This window comes from Gopherus flavomarginatus, chromosome 22, assembly GCF_025201925.1.
Source record: "Gopherus flavomarginatus isolate rGopFla2 chromosome 22, rGopFla2.mat.asm, whole genome shotgun sequence".
NCBI lineage: Eukaryota > Metazoa > Chordata > Testudines > Testudinidae > Gopherus > Gopherus flavomarginatus.
Window position 1 is genome coordinate 5,978,979 of NC_066638.1, and position 23,471 is coordinate 6,002,449.

Sequence of the window (23,471 nt, forward strand, 5' to 3'; positions counted from 1 at the left end):
CCTGATTCACGGATCAGGATCCCATCATGTAGAAAGAGGGGGCAAGAATTAGATGCAGTCTGGGAGTGAGTCTAGGGCAAGAACCATCTCTTTGTACTGTGTTTATACAGCTCCTAGTGCAATGCGGTCCTGGTCTGTCACTCAGGGCCCCACAATTGTCCCACAATACAAATTATAAGAAATAACAATAGAGAAGGCCAAATCCAAGATGATGCCCAGGTATGGGCCTGAGCGACCTATTAGTAATCATGTTCGTTAAGGGCTAGCCAAAATGCCATTGTTCTAGGCAGCATACAGATGCACAGCAGCCGCCGTATGGCATTTTGTCTTTGCAAGTGTTCATTTCAACGGTTTAAAAAAATGGTCCATCTGTATTTCAATCTGTTGTGAGTCCATTTCATGGAATATACCAAAGGCCGTTGGTTTTCGGTTTTTATTTTTCTTTACAATTTCCCAGGATTGTCTTAGTGTTTATTACAAACATTTTAAAAAAGGATCAAAAATCCGTGGCAAAAAATTAGCTTCACAGTTTTCTGGGTCAATACCAGGATTACTATTGGGAGACGGGAGGACAGAAGCAGCAGCAAATTGAGAAAAGTAAGAGCATTGAAAGTAAAAGCTGCTGCGTCCTGTGGGTTAGTTCATGAATTGCGCATTAACGGGTCACACGCACTCCGTGGTCTTACTTTAACAGCCTCCCGGGTACACTTTGTCTAACCTATTACAACCTAAACACAACTCTGCTGTACTGGATTTTCTTAACATCGTTGGTTTTTTCCTGTAATTGAGTGGTCCAAAACTCGGGTGAAAACTCACTAAAAGCCCAATACTAGCTTTTCTAAAACCCGGGACATCTTCAGTAAAAATCAGTAAAAAGGGAAAACCAAGGGCCTCAAATGTCCTACCAAGCTAGCTAGTGGCCTCCCCTCCCCATCTCAGCGCCACAGGATACCCACACTGGTACACCCCTCCTTTGGCAGGCAGGGCCAGGCTGGTTAACGTTTAACAAGCTGTGTGATTGGTAAAGCTGCAGTTAAGCAGATTAATGGTCTCTGGTGCTGGGGCACCCATCCTGCTCTCTCCTCACACATGGGGGCTGCGCATCACTCGGACCATGTTCAATTATTAACTGCAGGGAACTGATCTCAAATTCCAGGGCTGCCCAGGGGGGCAAGTGGGGCAATTTGCACCAGGCCCCACAGCCTCCCCACCCCAAGAATATAGTATTCTATAGTATTGCAACTTTTTTTATGGAAGGGGCCCCCAAAATTGCTTTGCTCCAGGCCCCCTGAATCCTCTGGGTGGCCTTGTCAAATTCTCGTTGGTTTGATTTTTAATCGGTGTGATAATAAATTTTGTAAAAGCTCCCTCGACGAGGGCAGTCCAAAGGGGAGGGAGAAATCCTGCTCGAAAACCCAACTGTGTTCGCCCCATCTGCACTAGACTCCCCTATATGTTCAGCCTGGCTGACTTTCCATTTAAACCAAACAACAAAGAACAAAAGTCAAGTCTGCTTGGGGGAGAGAGCGCAGTGTGTGCGTCTCTGCCGAGCATGTTGCATTAACTCCACCTCTCACAAAATGGCTCATGAAATTTAAAGGTGCAGTACACACAACCTCCCTCCACCTAGCTATCAACACCAGATGATAGAGGGGCATCACCTGGGAAACAGATTTGGCTTGAAGAGGGCAGCATGGGCCGTGCACTCCCAGATGACATGTAGCTGTCCCCTCACCCCGTGGTGACACCGCTCTTTCTTCCCTGTCTGCAGCCATCATGGAGGTTCACGAGGATTTCTTTGTGTACAAGAGTGGAGTGTATCGGCACACGCCGGTGATGGCTGGGAAGCCGGAGCACCACCGGAGACACGGCACCCACTCAGTGAAAATCACAGGGTAAAGAAGGACTCTTGTGCCATAGCAATTTTGTGTCTGCGCCCGCGTGCCAGAGGTGTCGGGCAGAGTTATGTGGGTGTTTGAGAAGGTGTCGGGGAGGGAGATGGGGGAGTGAAATTAGTGGGGTGTCGAGGACGGGTCTGGTGTTTGCAAGGGCGGCATGCGGGTGTGTGCACTGAGGCCAGAGCGAGGGGGTGTTGGTGGGAGGCGGTTGGCTGGCTGGGTGTATCGGGGGGGGATGTCACACTGAGGCCCTGGGCTGTTTGCTGAAGGGGCAGGGCACTGTGTATTTGGAGGGAGGGGGGCCGTGGTGAGTGGCATTGAACGCGTGCCAGGCCAGCGCTCTCCCTGGAATGAGGAACCAAAGTACATTACGGGGCCCTGTGGGGAGGGCGGAGGCCGGAGGAAGGATGGCAGCCAGACAGGGCCACTCCCCTCTGGGGGGAGGAGATTGAGAGTTTTTCCTCTGGCAGTGTCCTGGGAATGGGCAGCTTGTCTCTGGGAGCCACTGAACTCTGTGGGGTGGGGGCTGCATGGCAGAACAGTCTCCCAAGAGACCCCTGGCCTGAGCCAGCCTGACAAATTGCAGCCCAGCATTTCCAGCAGCCTGGTCAGGCCCTGGTGCCTCCCATCTGCTGCCCTGGTGCCCTCTCTTGGCCAGTTCAAACCAAGAAGAGAAACAGACACGTTTCCTTTGCTTTAAGGAAAACACAGGCTGGGTTTAGTTCTCGTGAGAGCAGGAGGCTGCCAGAGCCTGGTCCAGGCTGGAATAGTTGTACCAGCCTGCCCTGCCCTTTGCTCTTCCCATCCTGGGGCCCCGTGTGCAGCTCTGGTGGTGCCCCTCAACCTCGCTCCACCCCTGAGCTTCTGCGCTGAATGCAGAGCGCCAGGCTGTGGGGCCCGGTTGCAGGCCGGGTGTTGGGTTTGTGCTTAGAAGCAGACGGGCCTGCAGCTGTGAAAAGCTGGTGCAGCTTGGGAGACTGGTACCGGGATCCTGCCCCTAAGGCAGTTAATGGCAAATGGCCCCTTGGCCCCTTGTGGGTGCAGGATTGGGGGTGGAGTAATGGTCAGAGGGGCGAGGGGTATGGAGTAACTCCAGCACGCCCTGCGCCTGGGGAAGCAGCTCTGGCTGTACAGACCCTGGTACCTGTCTGGTGGGTGGTGTATGCGCTGACAGCCCTTTCTGCCTGCCTTGTTCTCAATATTACACCAAATGATTGTCCCTCCCGTTGGCACCACCCATCCGTGTCCCCAGGATGGCACAGATGGCCCAGCTGGGAGCACATCCCGCCCTGACTCCTGGTCCTGCCCGAGCCCTCCACTGAGTCAGTTCTGGGTGCTGCTCGTGGGAAAAGCTTCCTCTGTCTGCGAAGACATTTTCCCTGCGGTGGAGGAAGGGAGTTCCCCTTCCTTGGGCTGGAGAGGAAGTGCGTGAGGGGGGGAGATGAAAGGAGGGGGAAGCGGGTCCTGTGCTTTGGGCCCAGCCTGCTATGAGTCATGCTCCGGCGCTTTGCGGCGCTCAGAGAGGAGTGGGTCGAACCCCAGGTTTGCACCGATCGAGCCGCCGGGGATGCAGAGATCGGGCAAGCCGCACTGGAGGCCAGCTGTGCCCGCAGAGGAAGGTGGTGTGGTCTACAGCGCCCCCTAGTGATGGGGCTCCCGCTGGGACACCCACTACTGCCGCTAGCTAGCTGAGCTCCCCTGCAGCCCCGGGCTACTGCCTGCTGGTCAGGCACCTTCTTCTGGGGAAGACAGCTGCAAATGGGATGGGTTCGGTCTGGGAAGCGGACAGCAGGCTGGCCTGCCTAGTGTGGCCAGGATGCGGGAAGCAGCCAGCTCAGATGGTCAGATACCAAGCGGGTGAGCAGTTATTGAGAGTGGGGCGGAGGGGTTGGAGCAGGGGTGAGGGGCTGGCATGAAGGAGGGTAGCATGGGGGTCAGGAGAGGGCGGTGTTTATAGTTTATGCTGCAGAAGCACTGAGCTGCCCGAGGTGAGATCTGAGCCCATTGTGCCAGGCGCAGCCAGAGCGGGAGCCGATCCAAGCAGATAAAGGAAGGATTATGACCCCATTTCACAGATGGGGAACTGAGGCTCTGAGAGACTGAAGCATTGTGTCCAAGATCGCACAGGGAGTCCGTAGCATTAACCCCTTAGCCGCAGCCCTTCCAGGGAGGATTGTTAAGCTGTGAAACAGGCGCCCCAGCCAGCATGCAGGACATGCAGAACAAGACCGGGCTGAGCCCTGGGGATGGTGGAATGTCCTGTTTCTAGCAGGGTTTGAGCCAGCTCAGCAGGTAGGGCCAAGAATAGCATGTCAGCCTCCGCCACCCGCTCGGGGCACTGCCAGGCAGACACAAAGGACACAAGCCCGCTGTGTTTGCACCTCTGGGTAGCTGCCCTGGCTTGTCCGCTTCCTGGGCCCGCAAGCCGCTTGGCCCGGGCTTGGGCTGATCTGCTGCTGCCACAGGATGACTTGGCGCCTGGCGCTGGGGCGCTTGGAACAAGCACTTGGAAATGTTCCAGGTCCCTTTCCAGCCGTGTCTGCCCGTATCTGCCTGGTTTCTTGCAGGTAGGCCAGGCAGCTGGGCCAAAAGGTTGCAGGGTGGGAGCCGATAGCCACGCCCCTACAGCTGGAGTTAGACCCCTCAACCTAAGCAAGTCTGGTTCCTGCAGCTCCCTCAGCAGGCACTGGGGGTGCACAGCACCCTGGAACTCAGCTCCTGCCCGAGCAGGATAAAGGCAGCTGCACCAGGAGCGGCGCCAGGGTTTTTGGCACACTAGGTGGGGGTCCTTCCATGCTCCCGGTCTTTGGGGCACTTCAGCGGCGGGTCCCGGAGCGAGTGAAGCACCCGCCGCAGAATTGCCACCGAAGACCCGGAGTGCGGAAGGACCCCCCACCGCTGAATTGCCACCGAGAGCCGCAAAATGCCACCCTCGCAAATCCTGGCGCCCTAGGCGACCGTGTAGGTCTCCTAAATGGAAAGGCCGGCCCTGAGCTGCACCTGTATATTCTGGCCCAGCTGCAGTACCAAGGGGGCGTGAAAAACCCAAGGTGGAGAGAGTTAATGCAGCCACCTTCCCCCTTGGAGTGACAGAGTGAAGGGCAAATGAACGGCGTCTCTAGTACCTGTATCAGCCAGGCCAGGGCCAGCAATGGGGGCTGTAGATAAGGGTTGAGGTGCATTGGCACACTTGGCTGCAGGACTGGAATAGCAGGAAAACTATGGGTTGGGGTTGGAGAGGGGTTGAGCCTGGGGCTTGGATAGTAATGCGACGGGCTGAGGGCTGGGAGTGAGGGGCACTGGCAGAGCTACAGGGTGCAAGGGGCACCCAGGACTGGTGCAGCAGGGGGCTCGGAGTAAGGGGCACCGGCAGAGCTGTGCGGGGCTCAGGACTGGAGCAGCAGGGGGCTGGGAGTGAGGGGCACCGGCAGAGCTGTGCGGGGCTCAGGACTGGTGCAGCAGAGGGCTGGGAGTGAGGGGCACCGGCAGAGCTGTGCAGGGCTCAGGACTGGAGCAGCAGGGGGCTGGGAGTAAGGGGCACCGGCAGAGCTGTGCGGGGCTCAGGACTGGAGCAGCAGGGGACTGGGAGTAAGGGGCACCGGCAGAGCTGTGCGGGGCTCAGGATTGGTGCAGCAGGGGGCTGGGAGTGAGGGGCACCGGCAGAGCTGTGCGGGGCTCAGGACTGGATGCAGCAGGGGGACTGGGAGTGAAGGGGCACCGGCAGAGCTGTGCGGGGCTCAGGACAGGAGCAGCAGGGGGCTGGGAGTGAGGGGCACCAGCAGAGCTGTGCAGGGCTCAGGACTGGTGCAGCAGGGGACTGGGAGTGAGGGGCACCGGCAGAGCTGTGCGGGGCTCAGGACTGGTGCAGCAGGGGGCTGGGAGTGAGGGGCACCGGCAGAGCTGTGCGGGGCTCAGGACTGGTGCAGCAGGGGGCTGGGAGTGAGGGGCACCAGCAGAGCTGTGCGGGGCTCAGGACTGGTGCAGCAGGGGGCTGGGAGTGAGGGGCACCGGCAGAGCTGTGCGGGGCTCAGGACTGGAGCAGCAGGGGACTGGGAGTGAGGGGCACCGGCAGAGCTGTGCGGGGCTCAGGACTGGTGCAGCAGGGGACTGGGAGTGAGGGGCACCGGCAGAGTTGTGCAGGGGAAGCTTGCCCAGCACTTGCCCCCTCTGTTCCTGGCTCTCACATCCCTTAGCACTTGACCCCCTACCCCCTCGCTAACTCTGCCTGGCTGGGCTCCAGGAGCGAGCTTGGTCCTTGGGCGGGAGCCGTGACCTCAGGGCCCTGTGCCATCTCTGCGAGCCAGGAAACCGGCAAAGCTAAACAAACTCCTGGCCCCAGGCCCCCTCCAGCCTGCTCCCCAACCCGGTGAACTGACAGTAAACCGAGCGTCACTGTGGTTACCCGTTCCAACACCAGGAGCAAAACAGACCCGCAGGCAACAGCCCAGCTGGGGACTGAAGGAAAAACCTGACGCCCCGAGCAAGCCCCGGGCAGGCAGGTGAGGAGCGGGAGGCTCCTTCCCCCTTGTTTTCTCTCCATCTGCTCACGGGAGAGTCGCAGATGGCAGCTTGTGAAAACGAACCAGCCGGCCAGGTCCTGAGCCCCACGCTGGGGGGCAGAGGGGAGCGGCGCCAGGTTTCCACGCAGTTCAGAACCACGACCGAGCGCGTGATGGGAGAGGGGCTCCCGAGTGGGGTCGCCTCTGGCTCGCCCTGGGGCACAAGGCAAGGGTTGGACGGGTCCAGGGGACGGGACCAAGTCTTCAATCCCCTCCCCTTGGGTTTGCTCAAGGGGGGGAGCACATGAAAAGGAAGGACTCAGATGAGCTGGATCTGCTGGGGCTGGGGCTGTGCGGGTCACGGCCTGACCCAGAACCAGACCCCAACCTTGCCTCTAACCATCTGTTCCTTTCGATCCTGCCGCAGGTGGGGAGAAGTGAGGACACCCCAGGGGCAGACTCAGAAGTACTGGGTGAGTATTGCGCTGGCAATGAAACCCCTCTGTAATCGCTGCCCCCCTGCGCTGGGGGCTGCATGGGTAAGGTGGAGAGTGATGGGAGGGTTAGCATCCCAGCCGGTGCTGCGTGGTTTCACGAGTCCTGGTGACGCTGCAGAGGTGCCATCAACCCTCCCTCGGGCCATGTGCCCTCAGCGTGGGGCCAGTCCTCGAGCTACGGTCCTGAAACTGGCTGCAGATCTCACACATGGGCAGGGAGGTTTGTTGTGTCCTGGGGCACTAGAAACAGACATGGGCACGCTAAGGCTCAGGATTCAAATCAGGAGTCAGCAGCTTTATTCAGCATGTGTGACTGGGCTGCGGGTCTCCTCAGGACAGACCGGCGATTCCCAGCTGGCACGGGCTGCGACTGGCGCAGAACCGGAGATGGAGCCATTGCAGGGCAGCCTCTTCAGTTGTTCCAAAATTTGGGTCAGAACCAGGGAAGGGAAGGGGTGCTTTCCAGGTTACTGCTGCATGCGTGTGCAGCTGTGCAGCTGTCTGTGCACGAGTGCGTGTCTGTGCGTGAGTGCGTCTGGCTGGCTGCGTGGCTGTGTGTGTGTCTGCATGGCTGTGTCCTTGTACACACGTGCTACCCACAGACTCGGCTGCTAACATCTTCTAATGTCTTTTTCTGGACTCCCTGCAGGTGGCTGCGAACTCCTGGGGCAAGCACTGGGGAGAGGGCGGCTACTTCCGCATCGCCCGGGGTGCCAACGAGTGCGAGATCGAGACCTTCGTGGTGGGCGTCTGGGGCCGCGTCAGCATGGAGGACATGAGGCGCCGGAAGTGAGCCAGCCGGGTGGCCCTGTGTGGCACGGGGAGGCCGTTCCTCCCACAGCCCCGACGTGCTCCATGTGTGATCTGGACCCAGCCAAAGGCAGCTGCAGCAGACTCTGGCTCCGTCGCTACCCCCAAGGGACCCCGAAGGATCCCCAGCCAGCTGCCAGCCTCTCCCAGGACTACGTAGGGCTCTGGGAGGCCTGGCACCCCGGGGACCTGGGTGAATCCCTGAGGACTCATGGAGCTGCCACCAAGGAATGTCTTCATAACATGGGCCACACCCTCTCCTGGTAACGGACCCTCGGCCCTGAGCAGTCCCTAGCAGGAGACATGCTGGGACCCTCTGGGGTGCTCCTTAGTGAGGACTGAGGGCTGTTTATGCTACTCAGGCGGGGTTTGGGGCTGTGGGGCTGGGGTGCCTTGGGCCCCACCATGTGGAAATCAGATCGGTCTGTTGCCCCACCCTTTTGGGAATGCTGCCGCCACCCTTGGGACCCCCGTTGCCCCAGCCCCGTCACCCATCGCTGGGCTTTTCCCCAGAGATCCAGAGGGGGCCCTAGGGCTTCCTGGACCCCCAGCTCTCCAGAGACCAACCTGTAGTTAACCCCTTTCATCTCCCCGGGGGCAGAGTGCCAGGAGTGCCAGTAAGCCACGCCCTTGTCACCCCAGTGGCAGGGGGTTTGCCCCTTCTCTCCATGCCACTGGGCGAGGAGATGGCACAGCCTTTCCTGAGAGCCTCCCGTGTTATCAAGGAGCCCGGTTTCCAGGGGTTACCACCAGCCATGCTGCCTGGATGGAGCTGGGCTGGGGCAGGGAAGTAACTGACATGCTGCCATTCTTCACCGTGGTCATCCCTAGCTTTCTCTTCATCCTAGAGGTCCCCACTCCACACCCCTGGAAGCCCACTCTGGTCTCCCACCCAGTCTCACTCCAGTCCCTACGGGATCTCCAACCACCCTCCCAATTTCCCACACACCCTGTCCCCTGCAGCCTTTCCACAGTCCTCTGCTCTGCTTCTCAGCGTCTCACCTCCAAACAACCCTCGTCTCGCGTGGAGCCCCGTTGGGACCCGGGCGAGGCTGGCTTTCTGCTGACACTGAGGCCACGGTGCGCTGGCCCGTATCTTATATGTACTGAGCTCTTGAAAGTGCATCCCCAGCCCCCTGGCTTTTAACCACGGCCCCATGCTTTGTACAGGCCGGCAGGGTCTTAGTGCCTAATCCCGGCCTGGCTAAACAGGCTATTGTTGGGAGCCTGAGGTCGCTCGGGTGTTTGCGCTTGAGGCCCTCGCTGGCGCTGTCAGCGGTGCGGCCCGAGTCGTGACAGTAAGCTGCAGCCTTTCATGTCAAAAAGGCAGAGGATTGTTAAAACAGCCCAGTGCTTCCGCCTGACCGGAGCGGCGGGACAGGGAGGGGGCTTAGACTGCCTACTCCAGCAGAGAAGCCAGGCACCGCTCCAATAGTGGGAACCTGGGGGGCCAGGCCCTGGCCTGGCCGCAGGGGCAGAGAGATCAAAGCAAAGGCTGAGATGGAGAGCTGTGCTGGGGTGGGCGGGGGCAGGATGGAGGGGGGACGCAGAGCCCTCCTGCACTGGTCTCTGGGGCAGGCCTGGGAAGAGAGGTGGCTGGGTGGGATTCTGGTTCCTCCCTGGGGTGGACACTCTACCAGCAAAGTAACCAGCTAGGAAACCTTCCCCCACTCCCTGCTGGAAGCTTCTGCTGCCATACATCCCACCCGGCTGCTGCTCCAGTTCCCTGCGGGCTGCTCTCTGCCCCGGCTGGGCAGCCCTGGAATTGCTGTTTGGCTCCAAAGGGCTCTGAGCATGGAGAGGTGAGACCCCGTGAACAGGCAGCTCTCTGCACTGATGCAGGGCAGCAGGTGCCTATCAGCATCAGGGGTGTTTGGATCCGGGGCCCCCTGGCTCGACCCAGGGCAGAAACCCAGTGTCTGACGCGGCATTTCTGTGGCAAACTCTCTCCCAGGTCCTGGTGCGGGTTTCCTCTCCCCTCTGTGATGCTCCCCAGACTGGATGGCTTGTCCTGCCTAGACCTCCTTACTCACTGGGATTTATTTTTCCCTCTCCACCGAGCTGCAGCCCCCTTTCAGCAAATCCCCATTGTCCAGCTCAGAGCTTAGCTGCAAAAAACATTAAAAACTGTGAAGTCCTCCTCCCCTCTCTGTGCCCATCCCTCCAGCTTCCTGGCTGCACTGGGATCTGTTTCTCCTTGTTCAAGAAGCGGCGTTAAACTTAAGGGCAGAGCCAGCTCATCTCTCAAAAGCCTTGAGCCTTTAAAGAGCGCCGTGTGAGAGCACGTGCAACACCCCCTCCCCGTGTGCAGACGGGTGTTTGCACAGCCAATCGTGCCTTTGTGTTGTGCACAAGTGGGCGTTGCTCACTAGGGGATGGAATTTGCCCTTGTGCAGACTTGGTAGCTTACAGCCTCTGGTCACTTGAGCCTGCCCTCCGCCCTTGCGCTGGCCTGGAGTGAATTTCACACAAGGGGCATTTGTGCTTTTACCGCCTGTGTGTTAGTTAGGGAACCAGCTAACACAGGGCCCCAAAGGAATGGTGTTCTTCCACCGGCCGCGCAGCTGGCTTCAGGCCAGGAGTCTCTTCCAGGTGTCTCTTCACACAGTCTGCACTGTGCCCAGCTGGGAGATGTCTCAGCGTAAAGCCATACGACTCAGGCTCGTAATCTAAACTTCTTCCCAGCCTGTCACTTTCCAGGACAGGCAAGGAATCTGCCTTTTCCCTATGGTGCTAAAGGGCCCAGCACAGGAAAATGTCCATTACCAAGGGCCTTGATTTGGGGAATTTATCCTTCTATTGATGTCAGTGGCAAAGCACCATACCGCCACACACACACACACCCCCTTGACTTCAGTGGGAGCTGGATCAGGGCCACTGGTAGATAATGTTACACATTGCAATATTTGCTGCTGTACTCACAGCTTCGGCCGGGAGCAGGGGAGGGAGGCACTCTGTGTGTCTCTCGCTCCTGATCCAAAAGGTAATTGCTCTCAGACCAACGTCCCCATCCACACGTCAGAGAGGAGAGCTGGTGTCCGAGATGTGGCAGACTCTGCATTGGCCAGGCTGTGAGTCTGTATCTAAAGACAAAACAAGCCTGCAATCTACCTGCCTAGCTAGCGGTCGGGCTGTCCGGAGGGGTTATATTTTAAGAATCTTTTGTATTTATTGTGCTTTTTATTATTTGTACATAAATTTATTGAAGCCTCCCACCAGCACACTGTGTCTTTCTTGCCCACAAAGTTGGCCTGTTTTCCATTGGTTACCGCTGGCTATCCCTGGGGGTCATTAGCCAGCTCCGTCCTGGCTGAGCCATCGATTCAGAGGTGTTAAAGCCAGAAGGGACCATTATGAGCAGCTAGTCTGACTGTTACAGAGTTTGGGGGAGACAAGGCCCTGCACCCCTGGCTTTCTGTGATTTACCAGGACTCTCAGTCAGCCAGTAAAACAGAAGGTTTATTTAGACGACAGGAACACCGTCCAAGACAGGTTTTGCAGGTACAGACAACAGGTTCCCCGCAGTCAGGTCCATCTTGGGGGGCCCCAGGGAGGCCAGAGCCCCATCTGAAATCCCCTCAATTTTCCCCACCAGCTCCAAACTGAAAACTCTTCGGCCCCTCCTCTCCCTTTGTCTTCTTCCCAGGCCAGGAGGCCACCTGATCTTTTCGTTCTCCGACACCTTTAGTTGGCACCTTTGCAGCAGTGGGGCCCAGGCCATCAGTTGCCAGGAGACTGGGTGTTGGCCATTCTCTATGCAGACACCATCACACTGTCCCGCTAGGGCTCTGCAACAATCACACACCCCTAGACATTTGAGAAATGCATAGGGGAAACTGAGGCACCCACACAGCACTCAGAGAAAACATGAAGACCGTTCACACTTCATCACACTGACCTGTGTAGTCCATCCCACAGAGCTCACCTGATGACGACTGAATCAAGGCCATATCTCACAGCTGAGCTACAGCACGTTTTAGAAACGCTCCCATGTTTGATGTAAAGCCTACAAGCAATGGAGCCTCCCCTCTGTCCCCTGGTACATTCCGTTGGTTAATCACCTTTAGTGTTAAAAATTAGTGCCTGAAAGTGTCTGGCTTCATCTTCCAGCCGGTGCATCTCGTTCTACCTCTATCTGCTTCAATATTGGGCACAAGCCTACCTCAGACTTGCAACAGTCAGTCCCCCTAAAGCCAGAATTGTCCGTCAGGACAGTTCCTTGTTCTTTCCTTTGACCCAGCTGGTACTGGTGTCACGGAGCCCCTGGGTGATGCTCGGGAACTGTACCCTACAAAGCCACTCAGGACTCTAGTGAAGCCTCCTCTCTGTGAGCAGACTGTCTCCAGGGCAAGAAGCTCACACGGCTTCCACTTTCCTGGGTCTCTCCTTGGAGCATTCAGCATCCTCTGCCCCTCCGTGCGCTTCCCACAGCGAGCCCACCCTGGCGGAGTCCTGGGGAAGCCACCGGGTCCTGCACCCCCACTTCGCAGTCAGACGTGACTCTCAGCCAGCCAGTAAAACAGAGGTTTATTCGATGACAGGAACAGGGTCTAAAACAGAGCTTGTAGGTCCAGCGAACGGGACCCCTCAGCCAGGTCCATACTGGGGACAGTGAGCCAGACCCCCCACATCTGCCCTCACTTCCCATCCCCCTCCAGCCCCTTCTACTCTGGCTTTGTCTCTTTCCCGGGCCAGGAGGTCTCTGATCTCTTTGTTCTCCCACACCTTTAGCATCCCCTTGCAGAGGGGAAGGGCCCCGGCCATTAGCTGCCAGGAGATAGAACACTGGCCATTTATGTGCACTGGCCCTTTGCTCTGCAACAATCTCACCCTCCTAGAGACTTAAGAAATGCATAGGGGAAACTGAGGCAGCCACACAGTATTCAGAGGAAACATTAAGAACAGTCCTACTTTGTCACAACTGGCTATTATTAGCAACGAAATACCAGCGTGGTTGCCCCCCTGCCCCCAGTCTGACAAGGCTTGTGTCCCTCGATTAGCTGGGACACAGGCATTCTTGGATCAAGGAACCAGGCCATGGTTTTGCTGGGCGCTGCTCTCAGGGCTCGACACTGGCTGGTGCTGTGAACGGCTGCAGGGCTGTAGGCGGTGAGAAGCAGCTGCTGAGCACGGAGTAGACAGCTGGCTTGGCCTACCCTGTCGGGGGGACGCTGCATGCGGGGTGAGGAGGAGGAGGGAAGAGCCTTGTTTAACCATCGTGGCTGGTGGGAAGCCTGGTATTAGGACAGCCCCATGGGGAGCTCAAAGGTGCCAGAGGGAGACTGGAGAGTTTTCTTTTCTCCCTTGCTCCCCTTACCCCTGGGGTGAAGGAGTGTTTGGCTCTACCCGTCCCATGACATGGCACCACGTGCTTTCCCTGTGGGCCAAGCTCCAGCTGCTCAAGCCCAGGCGTGGGCAGGCACAGGGTCTGCCCTCTGTGCAGCCATGCAGGAGCCCTCTCCCCAGGATCCGAGCCCTCACTACCCATCAGTGGAGCGCAGTCCCTCACCGGGGCCTCGCGCCGCCCTGCCACACCACCGAGCAGTGTTTCATTTTACAGATCCTGCTCTGTCCGTGGATTTTCCACTCCCCTCTCCCCTGGCTCCTGGCCGTGATTGTTCTCCGAGGCTTGGCAAGCGCCCCAGGCCTGACACAGGGAATTCTTCACATGGTTGCATGCTACCCTACCAGGGCTTATGAAGGCAAAGCTGCTGGCTTTCTGCCTCATTAACCCCCCCCTGCAGGGGTCGGAACCCCCCCCCCTCAGTGTGCTGGAAGCTGGTCCTGGCTGAAGCCACCAGAATCGGAGACCTCCTGGACTACGGTGGGGTACTGTGTGGGGCTCTCCACCCTTCAGCTCCCACCCCCCACCCCCACACGTGGTCCAGGAGGGCTGCCTTAACACCCACCTCTTGGGTTTTCCTTGAGCCGGTCCTGCGACAGGATGCTCCCCACTCGCCCTCACCCCACGCCCTCCAGACTTTGTCATTGGGCCCCTGCCCCACGAGTCGTTTCCCATGCCCCCCTCCCACCCCGTAACCCCCCCACCTTCCATAACCCAAGCTGGCTGTGTGCCCTGCAGCCACTTTGTTTCCAACCCACGCCAAGGGAACAACATTACACGCTCATGCTCCACACATTTCACTTCCTCACCCTCGTGTTGTGGCCCCGCTACCAAGGGGTGGGACCTACTCCCACACTCATTGAGGGAGGAACCCCGGTGGGCCCAGGAAAAAAACCCAAACCCCCCCGCCAAAAAAAAAACCTGTTTGCTGGAGCAAGAGAGAAAGAGAGAGAGAGAGTGTGTGTGTGCCAGCAGATGCTCACAACTCAGCCCAAAAGTCTTCGGGGCCCAGGGATGAGGCACATGGGCTGTGGCGGAGTTTGGGCTGTTGGATTGAAGCCACCTGTAGCTAAGCACCTGAGCTGAGCCCGCCCCACCCAGTGTCCCAGGGGGCTGCCATGTGCTGGCGAGGGGTGTTTTGTGGCACCAGGTGGCGGGCCGAGTTCACCGGGGTTTTAGAGCCAGCTCCATTGTGGCATGGCCCAGCTCCTCACACTCGTGTGCTGCTGGTTTGTTGAGCTCATGTGGCATTTGTGGGGCGGGGGATCTGGGGGGTTTGACCCTTGGCCTGGGAGGGGCACATTGTGCAGCCACCTGAGCAGACAGGGCCAGCACCACCCTCCCCCCCCTGGCCTGCTGGGGCAGGGAGCAGCACTGGCATTGCGATGGGCACACGAGACGCCCAGCCCTGCTTGGTGGCACTCCCCCCCCCCCCGGGGCAGCGCTGAGGGCGCATGGCTGCCGTTGCCAGCAGGGGAGCTGTCAGCCCGCAGCACACCCCAGGAGCAGGCCCAGCCTGATGGGCTTGGTCCTGAAGCAACACCGTCACCTACCCACACACATCAGGTCACTCGTCCCAGGGCCAGGAGCTCACGGGCTGGCTGTTTGCAGGGTCATGGCAGCTTCGTGCACACGGCCTTCATCACATGCCTGCTTGGGGGTGGGCAGGGCCACGCAATGCATGAGACACTGGTTGCGACATGCGGGTGCAGGGACATGGCTGCGCCCATCAACAGCTGGCTCTGCCAAGGCGGGGTGTGCGGCAGGGCCACGGGGCAGGGGCTCTCCAAGCCGCCAGAGCATGGCTCCTCGGGCTCACTCCTCTGCCACGGAAAGCAAAGCAGCAGCTGAACAGGTGCCATGCCCCCCCCCCCGAAACACCCCCTCACACACCCTGCCGCCATCCCCCCCCACACACCCTTGCCTGTCATTCTCCCCCCCACACGAGGGGGCAAAGGGGAGGGCGCTGCTGTCCTCACCTTGCCCCTCACCCCTCCTCCTCCCACATGAGGTCAGCACCTAGACCAAATGTGCTGGCGAGATAAAGGGCCTGTCATTGTCTTGCTTCCTGTTTTGCCAGGACACGGTGACCGCTGGAAAACCCTGATCCGACGCACACGCGGCGCCCGTGCCAGGAACGTGCGGCCAGATTTGCTAGTGGGTGGAGAGGGGAGCGTGTCCATGCTAGCTCCAGTTGTTAGATGGTGTCAACACACAGCCATGCTACACTAGGTGTGCCAACGCCTCCCCCCAGCCCCCGCAGGAGAGACACCTGCGCACACCTGGTCCCACAGCCTGAACACTCACATGCCCTGGCCGCACTGTGCAGATGAGCCGCATGCTGCACTAGCCTTCTCCGTGGGCCAGCGCACACCTGTCCAGCCACACCTGGGGCAGGAGCCCGGCACCCCATTGGTGCACAGTTCTGTAGGTATGGGCCTGCTGCAGCCCCCCCCCCCCCGCCCTGCCTACCCCCCGCCACCACCCATGGCCCTACCCTCTGTAGGTGTTAGCAACATTAGGACTAAAGGCAATGACCACATGTTACACGCCTAGGCTGGACCTGGCAGAGAGAGAGAGAGAGTGTGTGTGTGTGTGTGTGTGTGTGTGTGTGCGCGCGCGCGCACTCTGTAGCTCTGCAGGCAGTGCAGATATTTGTGGTGGGGGGGCGGTTACAGGTGCACTGCTGGAGCTGTGCACTGTGTGTGCCTAAGTGCGTGTGTGCATGCTGGGGGTGTGGAGGGGTGGGGTGTTGTCTGCATTTGTGCTGTGGCTGCAGCAACACTGTGGGGCGCGATGCACCAACTGGCAACAGGACGCCCGGGGAACCTCCTCAGTCTTCCTGCAGCTGCCTGGTTAGCAATTCCCAAAGACACACCTGGCCTGGCAGGTGTCTCACTGCCCCCCGCCCCCCAAATGAGCAATGCCGGGAGAGGCCTGAAGGGGGCGGGGCACTCAGCAGCAAGGCATGGTGGGACCAGGCCAGCCCCAGCCCCAGCCCCATGGAGCAGCCAGTGGTTTATCTACCGTGCCCCCCCCGGCCCCCCCTTGTTCACACTTCTGCAGCAGCAAGGCAGCAAGAGGCGAGTGCCACCTGGTGGCTGCACGCTGCATGCGCATGGGCCCAAGCTGCCCCCGCACCCAAGGGAGGAGCGTGTGTGAGGTGGTGGCTGTGTCGGGCGGCGTGGCCTGGTCCCACACAGCACCCTGCACCATGGAGCCATGGCCCAAAGCCGGCAGGGCCCCCTGCAAAGCCCGGGAGAGGAGGAGCTAATGGCCTGAACATCTGCCAGGCTTGAGGCTTCCCACGTGCCATAACCGAGGAGCTGGCGCTCCCCGGCCCACGTGACCGCCAAAGAGTAGGACACGCCCGGCGGTGCGGTGCTGTGCGTCACATGGGGACTGTGTGGTGACGCCTTAGCTGGAACCGCGGGGGGGGTCTGTGCTGGCCTGTCTCCTGGTGGGTGCTGGGTTAAAGCCCTGCCTGAGGGCACAGCTGTTTGGGGGAGCGGGGCAGGGGATGGGCCTCGGACACAGTGGGGAATGGCTGGGCTCACAACAGCTGCTGGCCTCAGTCTCTCTCTCTCTCTCTCTCTCACACACACACACACACACATCCATTCCTAGACTATAATGAGTTACAGAGCGAGTCACTCTCTCTCTTTCTCTCTCTCTCTCTCTCTCTCTCTCACACATACACACACACACACACACACCGTTCCTGGACTATAATGAGTTACAGAGTGACACACACATCCCTAGACTATAATGAGTTACAGAGAGAGAGAGAGAGAGAGAGAGAGAGACACACACACACACACACCCCATCCCTAGACTATAATGAGTTACAGACACACACACACACACACACACGCACACACACACACAGCCCGAGACTATAATGAGTCGCTCTCTCTCTCTCTCACACACACACCATCCCTAGACTATAATGAGTTACAGAGAGAGAGAGTGCGACACACACACACACACACACACACACACTCCTAGACTATGAGTTACAGAGCGAGTCTCACTCACACACACACACACACACACACACACACACACACACACACACACACACGGCCAGCTTTAGGAAGTGCGGGGGCCCAATTTGAACATTTTTGGCAGGGCCCTGGCAGGGATGACTTAAAAAAAAAAAAAAGGTGTTAAACAAGCCTTTCATTTCTTCCATGTTTTATTTACTTTCCATAAGTATATAAATAATACAATTATATATTATGTACATTGCATCATACATGCTGTTGATTGGTTAGTAATGACCGCCGTTTCACGTGTTGGTCCCCGCCACCCCTCTGCGGGTGTGCACACGTGTGGGTCCCAGCTGCTCCCTGCTCCCCTCATTGAAGCAGGCGTGCAGGGTTACTGCCCTGGGAACTGCAGGGCAGCAGTGGACATGGGGCTGGCTGGAGGCAGGGCAGGGGCTGACTGGCAGTAGTGTCTGGCTGTAGGCGGGGCAGGGTGTGCAGGGCTGGTGCGGGCAGGGGTGTGTGGAGGGGAAGCTGGCTGGCTTTGGGCAGGGCCACAGGGGTGTGTGGCAGGGGTTGGCTGGAGACAGGGCAGGGGGTTTGGAAGGGGCTGGCTGTGGGCACGGGGTGCACAGCTGGCTGCAGGAGGCGGGGGCGGGGCTGGTGTGGGCAGGGCAAGGGGTGCAGCAGAGGCAGCTGGAGCCCTGGCCCTTTAAATAGCCACCAAGTGTCCTGCTATCCCAGGGCTCTGGGGGCTATTTAAAGGGCCCAGAGCTCCCCTGCTTCTACCCCGCCCCGGACCTTTTAAATAGCTGCAGGAGCCCTGGGGAATGCATGGGGGCAGCGGGGCTCTGGCAGCTATTTAAAGGAGGGGGTGGCAGAGGCAGCTGGAGCTCTGGCCCTTTAAATAGTCCCCAGAGCCCCCCGCTATCCCAGGGCTCTGGGGGCTATTTAAAGGGCCTGGAGCTCCAGGCTGGAGAGCGGGGCTGCAAGTTAGGGCTTGCCACGCTCCGGCCGGAGCGCCAGCCAGGAGAGTGGGGCCATGGGGCTTGCCGCACTCCAGCCAGCGCTCCAGCTGGGGCCGTGGGGCAGCTTGCCATGCTCCGGCCAGAGCTCCAGCTGGGAGAGCGGAGCTGTGGGGCAGCCGCGCTCCCACCGGCGCTTTGGTCAGGGGAGAGGCGCCATGGAAGACCCCGGAGCAGACTTCAGTCAGGGTAAGTAAAAAAAATTTAAAAGGCGCCTAAGGCACGGGGCCCGATTCCCGGGAATCGGCTGAATCGGCGTAAAGCTGGCCCTGCACACACAGACACACACAGACAAACACATCCCTAGACTATAATGAGTTACAGAGCTAGTCTCACACACACACACCTCATCCCTGGACTATAATGAGTTACGGAGCGAGTCTCTCTCTCTCTCTCTCTCTCTCTCACACACACACCCTTGCACATGGCGTAGTCCTGGCGGTGCAGCAGGCCAGATGCGGGGCGCTGCACTGGCTGAGGGAGGAGGCAGGCAGGAGGGCCCAGTGGGGAGGGGCTCGCTGGCTCCCTGGCTTTATGATTTGGTGGCCCCACAGAGTCCATGGGCAGCTCTGGGCAAACCCCTGCGCTCCGGGTCTGAGAGGTATTTAGGCCCCTCAGTGCCGCTAAGAGGTGAGTCTCACTGGTGCCCACCATGGGCCTGCCTGGGGTGAGGGGAACTTGCAGACGGCGAGGGGCCGCATCCTGCAGTAAGAGAGGGCCAGCGAAGGTGCTTAGCTAGCAGGACAAGGCGTGCTGTTCGCAGGGCCTGATGTGCCCCCCCAAGCGTGCTGCTGCTCAGGCTGCAGTGCACGGGGGGTTGCACAGCGCCTGCTGGCTTCACTGCAGCAGCTGCAAAGCTGGGGGTGAAGGACAGTGGACACGGCCTAGTGCAGTGTCCACCAGGTGGCGCCACAGGCATAGAAATGGCTGAGGGCCTGGTGCAGTGTCCCTGGGTGTCTGGAGCGGCGGGCCAGTGATGCTGCTGGTTTTGGCTAGGGCTAGCGCAGATAACGCTCGCCATTAACGCACACAAAAAATTAATCGCACTTAAAAGAACCCGCTCATGATTGATTGCAGTTTTAATCGCACTATTAAACAATAGGAAACCAATTGAAGTGTATTAAATAGTTCTGGATGTTTTTTCTACCCTTTCGAATAGATTGATTTCAGTCACGACACAGAGTACAAAGTGTCCAGTGCTCACATCGTTTTATTATTTATTACAAACATTTGCCCTGTAAAAAATGCTGAACAAAAGAAATGGTATTTGTCACTGCGCCCCATACAAGTAGGGTAGTGCAAGCTCTTTAGCATGAGACTCTGGATTTTTTTTGTTACATACCTGCAGTCAAAAAACAAAACAGTGTGAAACCTTACAGCCTACAAGTCCACTCAGTCCTATAGCTCATTCAGCCAATCGCTAAGACAAACAAGTCTGTTTACATTTACAGGCGATAATGCTGCCCACGTCTGATTTATAACGTCACCAGAAAGCGAGAACAGGCATTTGCATGGCACTGTTGTAGCCGATATTGCGAGGTATTCACGTGCCAGATATGCTAAACGTTCGTATGCCCCTTCATGCTTCAGCCACCATTCCAGAGGACATGCTTCCACGCTGACGGCGCTCGTTAAAAAACTAAGTGTTAATTCAATTGTAACTGAACTCCTTGGGGGAGAATTGTACATCTCCTGCTCTGTTTTACCCACATTCTGCCATATATCTATTGCATGTTATAGCAGTCTCGGATGATGACCCAGCACACGTTGGTCCTGCTTCTGCCAGTGTCTGGCCATGGAGGCCTTGGGTACCCATACCCAGGCTGTGTCACCCATACTCATGGCCATAGACACCCCCCCACTCCATGAGCACACTCGCCATGTGGGACAGACTCCATACACATCAGCACAAACGTTTCCAACTTTCTGATCACACAAACCAGAACATCCACTGCCCTGCCCCCCTGCCCGGCTCCCTCCATTCCCCCCCCTTCTGCCGTTCGCTCTCCCCCACCCCCAACCCTTTCACCAGGCTGGGATATTAGGGGGTGAGGGCTCCGGTTGGAGAGTGCAGGCTCTGGGTGGGGCTGATGATGAGGGGTTTGGGTGAAGGAGGGGGTTCCTGGCTGGGGCAGGGGGTTGGGGTGTTGTGGGGTGCAGGCTCTGGGAGGGAGTTTGGGTCCGGGAGAGGACTCTGGGCTGCAACATAGGGTTGGGGTGCAGGAAAGGGCTCAGGGTGTGAGGTCCTGGTGTCACTTACCGCAGCTCCCAGGACGTGGCCGCCAGCTCCCTGCAGCCCCTAGGCACAGCCGGGGAGGCTTCATGCACTGCCCTCATGCCTGCAGATGCCGCCTCTGCAGATCCCATTGGTCGCTGTTCCTGGCCAATGGGATCTGCGGAGCCAGCACTAGGGGAGGGCGCAGTGCGCAGATACCTCTCTAGCAGCCCATGCACTTAGGGCCTCAAGGACCTGGCAGCTATTTCTGAGAGCCGCGCAGAGCAAGGGCAGGCAAGGAGCCCTGGATCTTTTCGACCGGGTGTTCTGGTCCAAATCCGGACGCCTGGGAACTCGAACATGAGTCAAACTCCAGCTCCCCTTACCAGGACAGGCTGCGCTTGGCTCAGCCAGACCATGTGCTCCCTGCCTTCACTCCCCAAATAGCTGCTCTAATTAGCCCCCAATGCAGCCTTTGCAGATCTTTGTGTTAATTACTATTGTCGGGGTTTGTGTGTGGCTGGCTGCTCAGCCCAGGCAGTTAGCAAGAGGCACGACAAAGCAAAGCACGTGCCAGGCTCTGCCAGATCAGTGGTGCAGAGCAAACTGGAAATGGGGGCTGGAGGAAGGGGCCTGCACACAAGGCCGGGCTGGCAGAGAAATGGAGTAATAGGCTCAGTCACTGTAGCAATCCTAGGCAGCAGACACTGCCCCCAGGGTTCCCGTTAACAGCATGTGTGTGGCCCAGAGCTGGAACAGCCCTGCAGCTCCAGTAAGGAGCTCAGGCTGCTGGATCGAGGCAGGACCTGGCTGCAGGGCTGCACCTGCATCAGCAAAGCGCACAGTCCTGCTCGTTCGCCAGGCCAGGGCAAGCACCCAACAGGTGCGGTTGAGTTGATGAGCAGTCACAGAAGAGCCTGGCTACCTGGATTTCTGGGTCCTATGCCTGACATGAGAAATTACTTGAAACAATGTGCCTGAGCAATCTTGTGCCTCAGTTTCCCCATCTGTAAAATAGGGCTAATAGCACTGATCTATCTCATATGGGGACAGGCCTTGACAATGATTTGTTTGCATGCTAATCTGGCAGAGCCTGGACCTCCAGAACAGGCCGCATAACTTGAAAGGGCCAATCCATGAAAGACGCTCCCCCTTGACTGTGAAGGGTTGCCGCTGATGCCAAGCCTGGGTCTTTCATTGCTCCCCTTCAGATCTAGCACTTCCCTGAGCCCTGGCCATGGCCTGACTTCAGCAGAGATAAATTGCCTTTTATTTGCTAGTCGCGGTAACAACAAAAAATCCCAGCTAGGCCGAGGCTGTTCGAGAACTAACCCAGCAAGGAGACAAGAGATGCCGGTGTCTGGGCATTCAGCTGAGCAGCTGGCAAAAGGCCCTAGAGGGAAGAGTGCAGGCTGTAGCCTGGAGATAGTAATCCATCCTTTGGCTGCTTAGATGGGACGCCTTTCGGGGCAGGAACTGGCTCTTGCTATGTGAACACATAGGGAGAGATTTTTCAGAAGAGTTCTGCTCATTTAGGCACCCAGCTAAGAGCTAGATTTCCCAGCGCTACCCTTATGGCATATGAAGTGAAAATCTGGCCCACAGCCCCCCGAAAAAATGAGGCCTGATCTCAGTCGGAGCCTCTAGCTGCTCCTGCAATACACAGAACAGTGTTTTGCTTTTAGCTCTTTGGTTTCTCATGCTCAGAATGATGCAAAACCAATCTCTTTGGGGGATGACATTTGCCCTGCTTGGTCTCTGCCCAAAGGCTGAGCTAAATTCCTTTTGCTGCTTTCCAAGTAGGGGAGAGTATGTGAGGGCGGAGGTGGGGTGCAAATACACTTTTCCTACTATAAAAAAAAATTTAAGCACACACTTTCTAACAAAGAGTTACAGCAACCCCCCAAGTCAGACACTGGTAACTCAGCACGGGCCCCGTCCAGGTTGAAGTCTTGCGCTGACATGACCTACGGAATCAAAGATCTGCTGGAAAGGAAGCAGTTATTAAAGATGACAATGCGAGATCCAGATACAAGCTCCCACCCAGATTAAGCTCCAGCTCTGTCTCCTGTGTTTACCACGTCTGGAATGGCATTGAGCACACAGCAAGACCTACTGGCTGACTAATGTGCTGCAAGAAAACCTAGCAACACAATCCCCTTTCATTAACTGGGAGAAGGGAGTAAAATATTAAACAAAAGAAGTCACTGAAAAATCCTCCCGGAGAAGCTTTAACTCCCGGAGACAGGTTCCACTGTGACCAGCAGGCAGATGGTTTCAAAAAGAAATTCTTATCACTTGGGCAAGAAAGTTGGTGGTGACCTGGCTACAGTAACTGTAAAAGGAAAAGCAAAGAGCAGGTAAAAGCCAATCACCATGGAGAAAAAACTGAGTTTTCTACCTCAGTTTCTTCAAAGTACAAGCAAGATCACACAAGCATTTATACGTTTTAGTGGCATTAATGGATTAATTAAAAACATTTGCAGTTTGTTTATGTTATGTCCTGCCCATGTTTGTATTTTCTTACTTCTGTTTTTAAACTATTGCTATCTCCGGGCTGGGTCATGCTGACCCCACTGTTTCTTATTTGCTTCTGACGTAAGCCTTTATTTTACAGGTCTCGCAATATTAGGCTAAGACTTAGCACGACAGAAACAACGAAGGAATGTGCACGACGAGACCCAATGTTGCTTTTCTGTTAGCCCAGGGGACTAGGGAATCCACAGTCCTGGGTTCTAGTCCCGGTCCTGCCACTGACTCACCATGTGACCAAATCATTTGGTGTCTCAGTTTGTTCCTCTAAAATAAGAATCATCACCGGGCAGGGATAGTGTGAGGCGTAAAAGTACATTGGGCTACTCTGATGCAAGGCAAAGTTATCCTCTTCATCATCAACAAAGAACTAACTCCACAGCTGAAAGGGAGCTATCCCTTACCCCCAGACACAATGTTCCCTGCCAGTCAGGCTGCAGGAAGCATTCGTAACGGCATGGGCCACCCTCCACCTTCTGTACAGTACAGATATTGCTGCAGGATAGGATTGTATCTCACCCACTGCGGCTCTGGTCTTTCTCTGGGGCAGCTGCCTGTGCGTGACCTCTCTTCTGTTTGTGGGGTATCAGGCAGAGCCTCCCACAGCAGGGATCTTAGCAAATAATACAGAAAACTGCAGGTCCATTTCTGTCTCCAACTCC

At 57.5% G+C, this 23,471-nt stretch overlaps 1 protein-coding gene across 1 annotated transcript in view; it reads left to right on the top strand.

Annotated features, from left to right (window-relative positions):
• The window catches only part of TINAGL1 (tubulointerstitial nephritis antigen like 1), a 32,323-nt gene extending 23,171 nt beyond the window's left edge, over window positions 1–9,152 (top strand). Inside the window, exons 10-12 of the mRNA XM_050932443.1 lie at window positions 1,772–1,895; window positions 6,825–6,870; window positions 7,544–9,152. Coding sequence (XP_050788400.1) covers window positions 1,772–1,895; window positions 6,825–6,870; window positions 7,544–7,687 — 314 coding nt within the window. The 3' untranslated portion in view covers window positions 7,688–9,152. The remainder of the gene's footprint in view (window positions 1–1,771; window positions 1,896–6,824; window positions 6,871–7,543) is intronic.
• Window positions 9,153–23,471: the final 14,319 nt, after the last annotated feature.